The sequence below is a fragment of the Mytilus trossulus genome, chromosome 13 (assembly GCF_036588685.1).
Source record: "Mytilus trossulus isolate FHL-02 chromosome 13, PNRI_Mtr1.1.1.hap1, whole genome shotgun sequence".
Taxonomy (NCBI): Eukaryota; Metazoa; Mollusca; class Bivalvia; order Mytilida; family Mytilidae; genus Mytilus; species Mytilus trossulus.
The window spans coordinates 43,846,810-43,862,389 of NC_086385.1; the positions used below are offsets into that span (position 1 = coordinate 43,846,810).

At 31.8% G+C, this 15,580-nt stretch overlaps 1 protein-coding gene across 1 annotated transcript; it reads left to right on the forward strand.

Annotated features, from left to right (window-relative positions):
* The first annotated feature begins 77 nt into the window (after positions 1-77).
* Positions 78-12,229, forward strand: LOC134695323 (death-associated protein 1-like). The gene is made up of 4 exons (XM_063556547.1): positions 78-258; positions 1,898-2,000; positions 9,919-9,976; positions 10,332-12,229. The coding sequence occupies exons 1-4, from the start codon at positions 207-209 to the stop codon at positions 10,446-10,448; spliced, it is 330 nt and encodes a 109-aa protein (XP_063412617.1). The 5' UTR covers positions 78-206; the 3' UTR covers positions 10,449-12,229.
* The last annotated feature ends 3,351 nt before the right edge of the window (positions 12,230-15,580 follow it).

Consider the following 15,580-nt stretch of genomic DNA (forward strand, 5'->3'; position numbering starts at 1 on the left):
TTTTGGAAAATATGAAAGAATAAATATGAGCAGTAAAATTCCTACTAAACCAGAATATCTTTACCTTCGTTATAACCAAAAATAAGCATTGATTAGTGGCATGTTTTGCGTGCCATAAGCTGAACCACGTAAACAAAGGTCAAGGCCATATATTGCACGCTTTTGTATTGATACTTCGCATACACTTTTTTCTCAAAAGTAGAAAAATGTCAGACGCTAGTCAAGATGCAGAACTGAAGGGTGGTCATGCACCTGCAGGTATAAACTGGGATATAAGATTACATCATTTGTATTCAATAAAACCCATTTCAAAATGCTCTCAGCAAACAAACAGCTGTTCAGCATGGCAACATTTATTTATTTACAGTGTTTACTCTTAGTGAAACCTGAATAAATGCAAAACTGAAAGAATAATTAAAAAAGAACTAATAAAGTATTGTGTTCTATTAAAGTCAGGCATTAGAATTCTATATTTTAGTCACATTTAGATTATGGTTGATCATCACACATGTCACAAGGTTTGATTTTCTCTCTTGAGCGGGGTACAGACAAATTGAGAAAAGCAATGTGTTGAGATGACCAATAATGATCTTTTTATCGATATTTCACCTATTATTAGTATGAGACTGTCAATTTCGTTAGGTTCTGGCAATAACTCTGCATACATGTATCACTTGACTCCACAGAGAAAGGAAATTATCAGTCTGCAAGATCATGAAGATCGAAGAAAAATTTTGTAAAAAAGGGATAATACACCTTATTGCTATTTATCCAACATTACTGGACATCACAAAGGTTCCAGATAAAATTTTGATGTCATAATACCAAATATTTGATGCCACAATGGAAAAATTATTGTTGTATGCACATACATGACATACCTCATACCTGCCAACTTTTCAAAATACCCATGGGGGTTTTACGTGCAAGATGGCTATTGTAGTCCTACAAGACCTTCAATGGGGCCTTCAAAAACATTTAAAAGTTGTTTTTTTGGCTTCTCCTTACTTTAACAAGCCTATGACCATTTTAAAATTAATTATTTTGTTAAAAACTATGGACAAAATTGATCTTTCAAAATTATGTTTTTGGAGCCTTCATGGGGGAAATCCCCCACAAATAGTGACAATTGGCAGGTATGTATGCAGGATGGTCAATAAATCAAGCCGCACACATAATCTGCACATTTTTCTTAAGATTATTATTGTCATTGATCATTGATGTATAAATGATCCACTGACTCGCTATCTTTATATATTCTTTTATTCAATGTGCAGTGCTTTCAATAGAAGCCTGTTGCCAGTGAAAATCGGCAGATATTTCATATTTAACCGCCTGGTTATGATCATATAAAGATAATTTTTTTTATTTTAATGGTTTAAACAACAAAAATTTGTTTAATTTACTTACAAAATCAGACACATTACATGTAATCATGGTAATTGGTAGTCCAAATAATTTTGACGTCTTGAAAGGCTATTATAATTTTTTCTTTGACACCTTACATCGAAGGCGTCAAAGAAAAAAAATATAATAGCCTTTCAAGACGTCATAATTATTTGGACTAGGTAATTGCCAGCTTAGTGAGCTACTTCAATTTTTGGCAAGCCACTTCAAATTCTGTTGAAAGCCGTGTACAATGCTGTATGTATTAGTTAATTCTGTCAGTTTTCAGAGAATAATACCTAGACATATTAGTTTTATCCCTTTTATCAATCTAACATGTATAATGACTCACAGTGAATCACTCAACAATCATCAACAGTCATGACAGTGGGTTTTGACAATCACCTTGTGTTCACTGAATTTTTAAACATGCCAAGTAGTCTACATTAAGTCAACATGATCAATGTAATAGAAGTAAATAAATGTATAATAAGTGACTTCTTTTTTACAGTGAAAGTAGGTGGCATGAGAGTTGTTACCCACCAGAAGAATGAAAAAGTTGAAGGTGCCACACCCCCTCCAACAAAAGAAGAAATAGAGGAGTTTGGAGATGGGTCTGTATTCTGAAGGGTTTTCTAGATAAGCATGATGAGGATTTATGTCTGTCATATGTTTATTTGATTTCACATTTGAAACACAAAATTAGTGATTTTCTGTACTGAAGACTGTTTGGTCTATGGGATTCAATTCCAGATGCTCATGCATCAGAATTATTGAGAAAATAAAATTATGGCAGTGGCTATTTGACCGGCACCGGCTAAATAGCAAATTTGCTATTTGACCGGCATCGGCAAAATAGCAAATTTGCTATTTAGCCGGCACTGAATAAAACTGTTTATTGATGTGATTAGTAAAGAATAAATAAGCTTTATGATAATTTAAAATCATTTTATCACAATATCAAGCATTAAAAATACACGGGAGTACAATTTTTTTTTTATTGAAGATGTTCATAAATAAATAATTTATAACTTTATAATATTAATTAAAAGCATGAAAACACATTTGTATAAACATTACATTTTCTGATTGCCTTAAATTCTTTGCGAACAGAACGAGACCTCAAAACAAGTGGTTTATTTCAAAAGAGGACTGTTTCAGCATTTTCGAATGATTCACCTGAATATAAATATCAAGAGTTGGTGACACCATATGCTTGGACACATATCATGAAACAGTTTTCACTAGGGTCTGAAGTAAAATTGGCGAAGAAAGAGAGTGATGATAGAGAAATTATATGGACAACTACAAAAAAACTGTCATCAGTCTTCCAAAAAAGAGTACATGAAAAATCAATTGTGGACCATTTCATAAGAAAAGTTCCAAAGAAATCGGATTTCTTTTATTAGACTGGTTTGTTGGAAGCGATTTAGAAAAAAAAAAATGCTGCTAATAACAACATTTTAATAACCGAGGAACAAGTTGAAGCAAGACCTGAACTTTTAACTGCCTCTTGTTTGGACTCAATTGTAAACATTGATGTAATCAAAAAGATGCATGGGAAGCTATTAAGAGTGTTCATAATGAGAAATAAAAGAACCCTATGATGCAGATCTAAAGGAAGCCATTGTAATATGTAGTTCCTGTTTGGAGTGGCAACATTTATCTTGTGCTAGATTAAAACTACTTTCAAAGGCAAATAATTGGTTTTGTAACAATTGCAGATGTAAATCATGTGCATGTGTCCTTTTGAAATTCATAGCAAACAACTTTTTATATTGTCTTTTTTGAGATGTACGTAATTTCACATAACATTATCAGTCAGGATCCTATTTCGTCAAAATTATCTCCCCATTACGCCAGTTCATTTTCACAATCGTAGAAATGTAAGCTATTGTAGCGATGACGCGCTACCAATTTTGCTCTTGGAAACCGATAAATTTATCCACATTGCACCAATACGATCCTTATATGTCAGTTATATTTCAAAAGACAAATGTATCAACTAGCTAATGAGCATCAGTTAATGATTTTGTCTGCATTGATTCAACTTAAAACTATTGTCTGGTCGGTTGTCAGATGAAATTTTCTAAAAATCATAAATATTTAAAAAAATTCTAATTAAATATTACGTGGAAGGGCAGACTAGATTTTATAAGTGGTTGAAGACTATAAACCCTAGTTATCACACACACAAAATTAGAATTTTTCGATAAAGAGCTTCGATTCTTTTGTTCTATTTCAACCTGGTTTCCGACTGTTATTTTTATAGCATGGCAGGATATTTAAACCATAGATTCTACACAGATTTTGGCATCAATTTTTTTATAAATATTTAGGAAAAAAAAATATTTAAATATGTATATATACAAATGTGTTTTCATGCTTTTAATTAATATTATAAAGTTATAAATTATTTATTTATGAACATCTTCAATAAAACAAAATTGACTGTACTCAGTGTATTTTTAATGCTTGATATTGTGATAAATCATTTTTAATTATATAAGCTTATTTATTCTGTACTAACATGACTAATCACATCAATGAACAGTTTCATTCAGTGCCGGCTAAATAGCAAATTTGCTATTTTGCCGGTGCCGGTCAAATAGCAAATTTGCTATTTAGCCGGTGCCGGTCAAATAGCCACTGCCTAAAATTATATCACAGATTTTGTGTCATTCTACAAGTTATTTTTTTTAATTACTTATATAAGTATTTTTTTATTTTAAAAATGATAAAATTACTTAATAGAGTTATTTTAATTTTCAATAGAAACATAGACTAAATGTAGTTTTCATGATTTTAAACAACATTTTATATCATAAAATAAAGAATTTATCAGATTTGAGAGGAATATAGAGATAAAGGGTTACTTTGAAAATAATGACAAAAATATAACTTGAATAAGTTATTTTAAACATTTTTGAAAAAAATAGCAATTACACCTATCTAAGGCACATATGTAATTGGTTTAGGTTACAAATTATAAATAACTGCAGGTCTTTATTAATTCACAAGTATCTATCTATTTATATCAGTCTACCTTCAAGATTTTAGAGGAAAATGATAATTTAATAGTCCCAAGTGACCAATCTTTGACCCGGAAGCGTTAGTATGAAAGATAAGTGCGTCGGAAAGTTAATTAGTGTTTCTGAAGAATTAGTTTTTAAAGGCAGTGCTTTAAGGCCTGACTTTTAAGTCATGAGGTTCATCTTTTCATACGCAATCCATGCTGGGGGTCTTTTGGCCAGAAATAGATCCGGAAATGTTCGAATTTCTCCTCTTCTTTTTATGGTATGATATGGTTTTTGTTTCTTTCATTTACATTGGGGACTAAAGAAACGATCAGTGTGTATTGTTCGTTTTATAGAACTTGTTATAAGTGTGTATTTTGCATTATAAGCAGTCAACCTGACTACAAACTATCAATAGTTGTATATTCCGTGTGGAAAGAGGTCGGGTCAATTTCAAGTGTTATCTGACATCTAAAGATTCTTTAATTAGTTCAGACGTTGATATAATAATGAAAAGTCGACTGAACATGATTAATATTGCATCTTCTATAATTCAAAGCGGAATTCGGTTTATGAACGAGAAACCGTAAAGCGTTTTCAATTTCGGTATTAGTTATGTATGTTATCTACGTATTATCCTGGTTTCCGGTACTACGTTCCGGGTATTAGCTATTTGATATATTTGATGTGTAACATTACAATCGGGTACCAGCCAATCTACGTGTGTATGTGTACATGATTTACCGCCAAAATGACCGACTTAATAAATAGTCCATAAACGTTCCGTATAATGATATGCAAATTCATAATTAATCGTAACTTTTTTTATCTTTGTATAATTAATATAACAAAGTGGATTCCACAAAATTGAAAATAGCATTATTTTACGAGGATTTCTCATATTTTTTTCACTTCCGGCGCAGTAATACGTATGTTTTGAAGAAGCTCTAAGAATTTGACAAAGTGAATTGAGAAGGAAACGGATAGATATACGTTCTTGCTATCAGGTAAAACAATTTAAATGTACAGAACAAACACATTTACTTCACACAAATAGTACAGGCTTAAGCTTTTTATTGTCTAGCTTATACACGACTGTAGTCAAGTGTTTAAACGACGGCGGTGACCTACAAGGTACGGGTCATACTGGGTCAAGTCTAAATATGTAAACACATATCCACGTGCTATTAGGTAGAACGCATCGTTATGCAATATCTACAATATTTCCTCCTTTATACATCGTTTAACCAGATATATTTCTCCTTTTTACATCATTTAACCAGATTTATTTCTCTTTCAAATACACTTAAACGCGGGTTGTATGTACGTATCTTTTCTAGTGTTTTCTTGTTGTTATTAAAGTTCATTTGTTGATGTTTAGAAATTTTTGAACGACTGAACACAGGAGTGAATGAATGCAACAATTATATATACTGAAGACTTGGGCTGTACAATGATAGTGTATGTATATCATACTGATAATCATTCTAGCAGTAATTATGTTAATTTAGGATGTAATGTCTAATGACAGGAATTCATGAGCTATGCCTCAGGCTTTCTGAAAAAATATCAATGACAATGTAAACAGGAACAAAACATGGACACGAATGATGCTCTCTTCTATGTTATATAGTTATTTAGGTATATGTGTTGCACAAGTTTCAATTAAACTTAAGTTATGAAACTTTTTTTCAGGGCACAAACCCACTTTAAAGAGACTTGTCTACTGCCATACCCATCCTATTTTCATGCACCATTTGCAAGCAAGAGACTGAATGGTTTGCAAAATTAAAAATCAGGACGGTGTCCAATTAAAACAAAAGAACTAAACTGGATGAATATTGTAGGAGAAATCTAGACATGCTAGAGGAAAGTTTTGATTTGTGAAATTGGTTTTCCTGAAAAGTCATTCATCCTAGCCTGCAGAAAGGAACTATAACTGTCCACCACCAACTGATGAGCTAATGTTGAGCTTCACATATGGAATTACTCAAATACCATCAATGTCTATGTTTTCAGCACAAATTTCACAATTTATGACACAGCTGTGCTTTTTTTTATACCGTTAAAGAGTTGTATACCAAATTTTATTTTATCAATAAATATATATTATATTAATTGTGTCATCTAAGAACAAAGTCTTGTATTTTGCCAAAAGATGCATACTATTGAATGAAAGTGGTGCAGTTCATTTTGCTTTGGTATATAGAATTGAATTACAATTGTTCATGTTATTGGAATGCATATAAAAATAAGGAGATGTGGTACAATGTATATGATATTTAGTGAGTTTATCAAGCAAAAGTGAATAAGAAATAGGTATAAGCAGTTACAGGTACTACTGTACAATCTCAAACAAGGAGAAAAACTCATACCGTAAAGAGAATTTCATATTTACAAGTAAGTTTTGTTTTTGCGTTGAATAATTTTCTTCTATTGTTTTAATTGCAAATATGGGAAGTGGTTAAAATGCTAATGAGACAGCTGTTATGGCCACAGAGCCTTAATTGAAAACTTCTTTTTCATTCATACCGGTAGATTTTGCCTGGAGTAAGAAACATATCTGCCAACTTTTCAAAATGCACATGGGTGTTTTACGTGAAAGATGGTTCATATAGTCATACAAAACCTTCAAGGGGGCCTTCAAATGGAAGCAGGACAAGTCGCCCCACTGGCTAATCGGCCCACTTTTTAAAAAAACACCACAAACTGATTTATCAAATCACCCCACATGTGAAATTGGTTAAATAATGTTTAATATTACTCCTGCCAACTCGCCCCACATGTGAAATTGGTTAAATCATTTTAAATCAGGGTTCTCACTAAGGATTTTTGAAGGCGAGTCCAGGGACTCGTCATTTTTGGCCACGGTGAGTCATGGTAACTGTGTTCAGTTTATACAAAATATTTCAATATTGATGTATTTGTGGACTCACCAGTTTTGAAAATGGTGAGTCCAGACAGATTTTGTTGAGTCCAGGACTCATGGACTCGCCTTAGCGAGAACCCTGTTTAATATTACTCCTGCCAACTCGCCCTACTTATAAAAAAACGGTAATTTTTAGGTTAATATATATATATATATATAATTCAAAATAAAAACTCGCACCACTTTAATGAAAACTAATCTACACAGAATACAAACATACCGAAAATTAATTTAATTACTATTATTGATATATACTGAAGAATAAATGTAAGTTTGAAGCTTAGTTATTTGCATAACAATTGAAAAGAAACCTGTTAATTGTATCATAATGCAATATAAGGAATTGAACTTATATTCAATGGGATAACATCTTTTTCCATACGTGGGGCGAGTTGGCATTACTAAATTCATCCTGGTTAATAATATATTTATCTAGATTTCACCGATTTCCATTAGGTGGGACCAGTTGGCAAGAGTTATATTAACAGAATTTAACTTATATACAATGGGATAACATCTTTTTACATAAGTGGGGCGAGTTGGCATTACTAAATTCTTCCTGGTTAATAATATATTTATCTAGATATTATCGTTTTCTATTAGGTGGGGCGAGTTGGCAGGAGTAATATTAACGGGATATAACACAGTTCACAAGTGGGGCGATTTGGTAATCCAGGTTGGGGCAGGGTTTTTTTTTTAAAGTGGGGCGAGTTAGTGAAAAAGTGGGGCTATTTGCTAATGGGGCGATTGTCATGGATTCCCTTCAAAAATATTCTAATGTGGTTTTTGGCTTCTTCTTGCATTAACAAGCTTATAGCCATTGTTGAATTAATTGTTTTCTTTAAATAGTCGACAAAATTGCTCTTACAAAATTTCCATTTGGGAGCCTCGAGCTCGATGGGGGAAAAACTCTGCAAATATTGACAGTTGGCAGGTATGGTCATCAAAAAAGTTGACATGTTACTATGTACATTTACCATTATGTTACTTGATGTTCTTGCTATACACACAGTACAGAGACTAGTCAATCTTTGTGAACTATTTTTTTATGGGAGTCATAGAATATGCGTAGACAATCAATAATTAAAAACAGTCTATTTATATTGAAAAGGAAAAGTTCTTATATGTCTAAAGAAGAGGGACGAAAGACACTAAATGGACAGTCAAACTCATAAATTTAAAGCAAACTGACAAGGCCATGGCTAAAAATGCATTTCATGGCGAGGCACAGAAAATATACTGTAATCAGTAGACTATAGATACATGTATAGGTGAACTAAGGTACAAAAGAACTCTAAATCTTTAATTCTACAAACCACCTCTGTTCTATGGAAGATAATGATATAACTGGACTAGAAATACACACAACCTGTAATTAACTGCCTTTACAGCGCTTTCGCGCTTTGATTATATATCAAGGGAAAAATAACCAGATAACTGTGAAAATTATTTAAAGCTAGTTAAATCTGTATGTTTGGACACCTATAAAAATAATATTCAGAAAAATAACTTATGTAAGTTATATTTAAATTAGCCTCGTTTTCAACATACTTGTATAGGTAATTTTAATTGTTACTTGTTTAAGTAATGCCCCTGACTGATGAATGCATGCTCTATATTCATATATTCATGAAGGAGTTTAACTTTGAATTTGTTAAAACTTGCAACTTGTGTAATTGTAAGGAGAGCCAGTTTTTATTTTTTTGCATTTTGCATGTTGTGGCAATTTTCATTATCTGTCATTCATAGATATTTTCAACAGGAACAGTTTGGTCAAAGTCTTTATAAAATCATGTAGAGTGTTTACTTCAATCTATAACACAGACCAACTAATGTTGATGTTAATAGTGAAAATAGAACAAACATGTGTTCAGAGTAAAATAAGCTCGACCAAACATAAGGAAAACGCTTCCATCATACATTGTTCATGTGTTGATGATCTCCTTCGATAACCCAATTACAATGGCCACTTTCATTTACATAAAATTTTACAAAAATATTCTTTAAATTAAAAAGAATTCTGTTGAAATGCAGACACAGATATGAGAAAAGACATTAAGCAATGTTTGGAGATACTTCCCACAAGGCTCAAACTTGAATTTTAATACTATTATTATGCCCATTGTAATGAATTATTAATAGATATACATGTAGGAAGATGTGGTATGAGTGACAATGAGACAACTCTTCATCCAAATAACAATTTATAAAAGTGAACTATTATAGGTCAATGTACAGCCTTCAACACAGAGCTTTGGCTCACACCGAACAACAAACTTTAAAGGGCCCCAAAATTATTAGTGTAAAACCATTCAAACGGGAAAACAAACTGTCTAATCTATATAAAAAAAAAGAGAAACACTTATAAATTACATAAACAAACGACAACTACTGTACATCAGAGTTTTGACTTAGGACAGATGCAAACATTTGCAGCGGGATTAAATGTTTTAATGCTACCAATCCTTCTCCCTTTTTCTGAAACAATAATATAACATCACAACATAGAAAAACACATGATGAAATATCAATTGAATATTTATACAGTTGACGATTTATCAGTATATGGCTGTATTATATTTTCAGTGGTCCAAAATCTGATAAACACCATACTTCAGTATTGATATCTGGTGCTTTAAGTAAGGTGAGTAGCCATGACAACTTAATAAGCATGATAAGACAACATGCACCTAACTTTCATTCAAGAATCAAGTTTAATAAAATCAAACAATTACTATTGGAAAAAAAAAGAAAGATCAGAAAAGTTCAGGAAAAACACAAAAATATTTTGGAAAAAATTGTGTTTATTTGAAATTGAGAAATTTAAACTGGCAAAATATATAATCACTTAATAAAAGTTCCTTGTTTTGTAACATTTGAACACTGTTATATAATATATTATTACTGTTGAACTATTTCTGGGAGACAAAGATTTCTAAAGTAGTTTCTTTTGATACATTTTAACACTTCTATTTATTATTACTTTTTAACTATTTCAGGGAGACAAAGATTTCCCCCCAGAGGCTGTGAAGGCGTATCATGATAAGCCATTGCCAACACACGACAACAGACCAAATCAGAAACCTCAGATTATCCATCAACCAAACAAATATTGAACGTACAAAAATAAAACTAATGGAAGAGACATATTAATGATAACAGATATAGAAAACAAAGGATTTGAGTACTAAGGATTTGATTAGAACACTTGTTGATAGAAAAACAATTTAAGTTGTCATGGTGATGGGGAAACTTTGAAGACTGTCTCTTTTTTTAGCAAATATAGATATCAGAATTTCAATTATTTGAAGAAGAAAAAAAACATTTTGGGGGGTAATACTAATAATAATTCATCATTTTATCTTTAATTGTATTTTTTTGGATTAAGTATGAAGTCTTATATTTAAATTTTTACCAGATATGTTTTTTTCTAAAAGCTAGAAATAACAATAAAGTAGCTGTCTAATAATATTGCATCTTAAGAAGAAATATGGGATTTAGAATGAGCATTTATTATTTTTGAATAATTTTATGCATTAATTTTTTTATTTTGATATTAATTGGTTCATATGAGTGCTCATATTCATGATATTCAAGGATATTGTTTTGCAGGAAAAAATATTGACACTTTTGCAATTTTGAAAAAAGCGATTTATGAAGCTTTATTTTTTCTAAATAGGAATAAAAAGACAATGTTGAGCATAATTTCTTTTTTTCTCTTTTGTGTTAATCAGAGATATATATCATGTGCATTATAATTATACATATTGTTAAGGTTTTATTAATGTTAATCTTTTTACGCAGATTTGGTGCAAAAGAATACTTTTTCTTTCTGGTTGTTACGTTTATTTTATTTGCTGTTTATTCTTTAAAAGCTTATTAGCCTTACTTTATATGTGCAGTATTTTTTTTTACAATATATTGAGGCCTGGAGTGTTTCTTCTAATGCTTTTTCAAATATATAGTTTGCAAAATTTCAAATAAGCTAAATTTTGTATTCACAAATGACTAAATGAAGAGCTTTCACATGGATTTTAATTTGATGGAAACCACATGCTAGTGACGAATTTAAAAGAGAAATTATATTAAAATTCACAGAGATTGTTTACTTGAAACTGATTTATTTATATTTTCTTACACATATTTGTTTCAGGGAATACATTTGATTGTCGTAATTTTACATTTGCTAAGCATTTTACTTACTGTATACATATTACTTAAAAACTGGTCTGGAAATAGTATTTTGATTGTCTAATGAATTTGGTATAAATAAGATCAGACCTATGTCATGTATGTTGAAATTTTAACCATAGTATTTTATACATGTAGTACACTGTAGATGCAATATACTTAAAAGGTGTTCCAATTTTATATACAACTGGTATCTTTTCTTTATCTTTATTATCTAAATATATATTGCTTGTCAAATTGAATATTCTTACTACATGTCTACAATTAATAACTGTTCAACATTGTTCAATAGCAATTCAGGATTTTATTCCCAAAGAATAGGTTTCAAAACGATTATTTCATCTGTATGGTACCAAACATTTTAGAAATTTAGAAATGGTTGTGTTTATGAAATATGTAAATAAAAAAAGAAAAGAAGCAAAAATGCAAAATTGTTATGTGAAAAGGTTTTAAAAAGAAATCGATTCTTATATTTCATTTTCTCAAAGCCAAAAAAAACATGATCAATTTGGCAAAATTAGTACATGTAAAATCAGTGAACAAAACAGTACTTGTATTTCTAATGGCATGTATAATTTTTATAACAAGGAATTTAAGATACACTTATTTCAAATATGGATTAAATATTCATTGTGTTGTAGACTTTGTTGAACAACAAAAAATATTCAAGCAAGTGCTCAGTTCTTCAATAAAAGTAAAAAATGTAGCATCTTGTTTGTTATTAATGAAAATAATAAGATCAGCCAAGTGGATAGAATAGATATAAGAAGATGTGGTGTCAGTGCAATTGAGACAACTCACCATCCAAGTCACAATTTGTAAAAGTATACCATTATACATGTTGAAGGTAAAAACAAGAAACCTTGACTCACACTGAACAGCAAGCTATAAATATTTGCCCCAGTGAGAGAATTTTTTGGTAAGGTTCGTCTGCCAACTTGTTACATGTTAACATCTCATTATGGGTAGGGAACTCCTATATTAAGGCAACCGTAGAATACCGCTGTTTGAATCTGGTAAATCCAAAGAGAAAAAACAAATCCGGGTTACAAACTAAAACTGAGGGAAATGCATCCAAAATAAGAGGAGAATAAGGACACAACAGAAACACAACATTAAAATGTAACACACACAGAAACGAACTATAAAATAACAATGGCCACTTTCCTGACTTGGTACAGGACATTTAAAAAAAATAAATGGTGGGTTGAACCTGGTTTTGTGGCATGCCAAACCTCCTGCTTTTATGGCAATGTTAAATATAACATTAAAATGACAACAGTTCATGACAGATGAAACGCGCGTCTGGCGTATATACAAAGTTTAGTCCTGGTATCTATGATGAGTTTATATATAATCATGACAGGACTACATGAAAAATAAATGGGAGAACATATAGTACAAAGAAACACACAAATAATGTTTAAACAAAAGGTACCAGGTACCTATATATGTTTTTACAACTGAGAACTCTTGAATCCCATAAAGAATATTAATGATTTACTTTTTAGAAACTAAAGGACTATGGGTGATGTCATTGTCCTTACACTAAAAAAAGTTGTCATTGGTTAAATTTTGGGTGGGTCTTTTCACCATCGAACACCGCGGAACACCCCAAGAACCACCAACCACTAAGAAAAACTGTGATATTATACAGTAAAACGTTAAACAAATTAAATTAAATTACGTATAATTAATCAATTTTTAGATTTTTATGGGCATCATTTTTATGTTTAAATCAATAATCAATATAAGGAAAAACGTGTCAGGATTAATAATCATTCATCACTTTCCAGATTATATTGTGTGTGTAATTGAAATATAAAATTCAAATATATTCATAATTTGTAATCAGTTCAAGTATCCTCGATCTCTCGGTTAGATTTTGATATTGGCCTCTTCTTTTATGTTAAGTGTGGCTTAAACCAAGTACAAGGTTTTGGTCTTTTAAATACAATATTTAATTTTTCAAACTCATACCAATCTCAGTATGTAGAATGAATAGATGGATATTAATGTTGCCAACATGTTCTAGACCAAAATCAAACGCATTTAAGTCATTATAATGGTTTAAGAATAGATGGTTATCAAAGGTACCAGTTTTATAATTCAATACGATAGACACGCGTTTTGTCTTTATAAATCCCCAGTCCCACTAGCTATAGACCACGATCGCACCACGCTCACTGCGATCTAAAATAAATTCAGATCGCGTTGAGGTCGCGTAAGAGCGGCATACAAATTTAAATTTTCGTTTCTTTCACGTTACAACTACGTCTTCATTACGCTTCTACAATTCGAACCCGCTTCGATTACACCACGTTCTCACCACGCTTATTCTGCGACCTCACTACGATTTATATAACTTATCACGTGCACGATCTTTCTACGCTTATCACGTTCTCACTACGACCGTACTACGATTTATTCAATTGCAACACGATCTTAGCACGCCTCTACTGCGCAGATAGCACGCTCTTACCAAGACGATAATACGATCATACCACGTTCATATCGCGATCTCACAACGCTCGCAGCAATAACGTCAACATCATGTTCCATATAAATCCTGTTCCATTTCATTCTATTTCTGATTAATACGTAGATTTCTTGGAAATAATAGAGTCATGCCACCAAAATCTAACAGAACACGTGGGCGTGGTAATAGGAGTAGATGTAGAAGCATGGGAGCACCGAAAATAACGAATCCGGATCCAGCAGATATACCGGAACGACCAATCCAATCTGAATTACAACCTTTTATTGTTCCAACAAACTTAAATAACGATGTTTAGTGAACGATCGCAGGGATGACACCGATGTGTCAAGCATGGTTGAGCTGATAGAGGAAAAGGACAAGAAGTCCAAATTTCATACGAAAAACAAAACATGGAGAGCTTTTATATATTTCATGTGAAAATGACAATGCGCATGGTGGCCGTAGTATGAACACCGTCAGGTCGTAAGAAGAGCGTGATTAGGACGGCGTGGACGTGCTAGAATCGCACTATGGTCTTAAACAGCGTGGTGTATATGTGGTAAAGTCGTAGTTGGGTCGCGGTGAGAACATGATGGTCGTAGTCAGGTCGTTATAACATCGTTGTGAGATCGCAGAGAAGTTTCTACGAATAAAATCACGCTTTCGTTACGCTCTTGTTACGTTGATACAGCGTCATGTTATGTACAGATCTTTTTAAATACAATAAAAATGATGGCCAATCCTGACATCATTGTAGCCTAAAGCAAAATCAGAAAAAAAAATGAATTCCGAGGAAAATTCAAAACGGAAAGTCCCTTATCAAATGGCAAAATCGAAAGCTCAAACACATCAAATTAATGGATAACAACTGTCATATTCCTGATTTGTTACAGGCATTTTCTGGTGTATAGTTGTCCAAATGGTAATCTCTTCTTATTTTTAATTAATGAAAATGTCTTGATTGTACTGTTCACAACTTTCTCTATTTCAGTTACAATCCAATATGACATTTGTTAACTAGGCAACAACAAACACAAGCACATGACAAGGGATCCAAAGGAACAAATAGATAAATGAAACTCAATTTCAACTTCTCCAAAAACAACATATACAGACATATGACGAAGGGGTCACGAATCAACAGGAACCTGAATGGTTCCTACAAAGATTATTAAAAATGTTTGATATATAACAAAAAAAAACAAGAATAACGGAAAGAAACTCGTCATAGATACCAGGACTAAATTTTGTATATATACGCCAGACGTGCGTTTCGTCTACAAAAGACTCATCAGTGACGCTCGAATCCAAAAAAGTTAAAAGGCCAAATAAAGTACTAAGTTGAAGAGCATTAAGGACCAAAATTCCTAAATATACCGTATTGAAAAAAGCACGAAGCTGCTGCATGCAACGAAAGGGTATAAGTATGATTCTTTCGTCTATTGATTATGAATTATATTACAGTTATTTCAAATAGAACCAGGAGTTTAATATCGAATGTCTTCTTTGGTACAACGTGTACTAAAATACATATAAACGGAGAATTATTCAAATATTGGCGACAAAGTCGATTCAGAT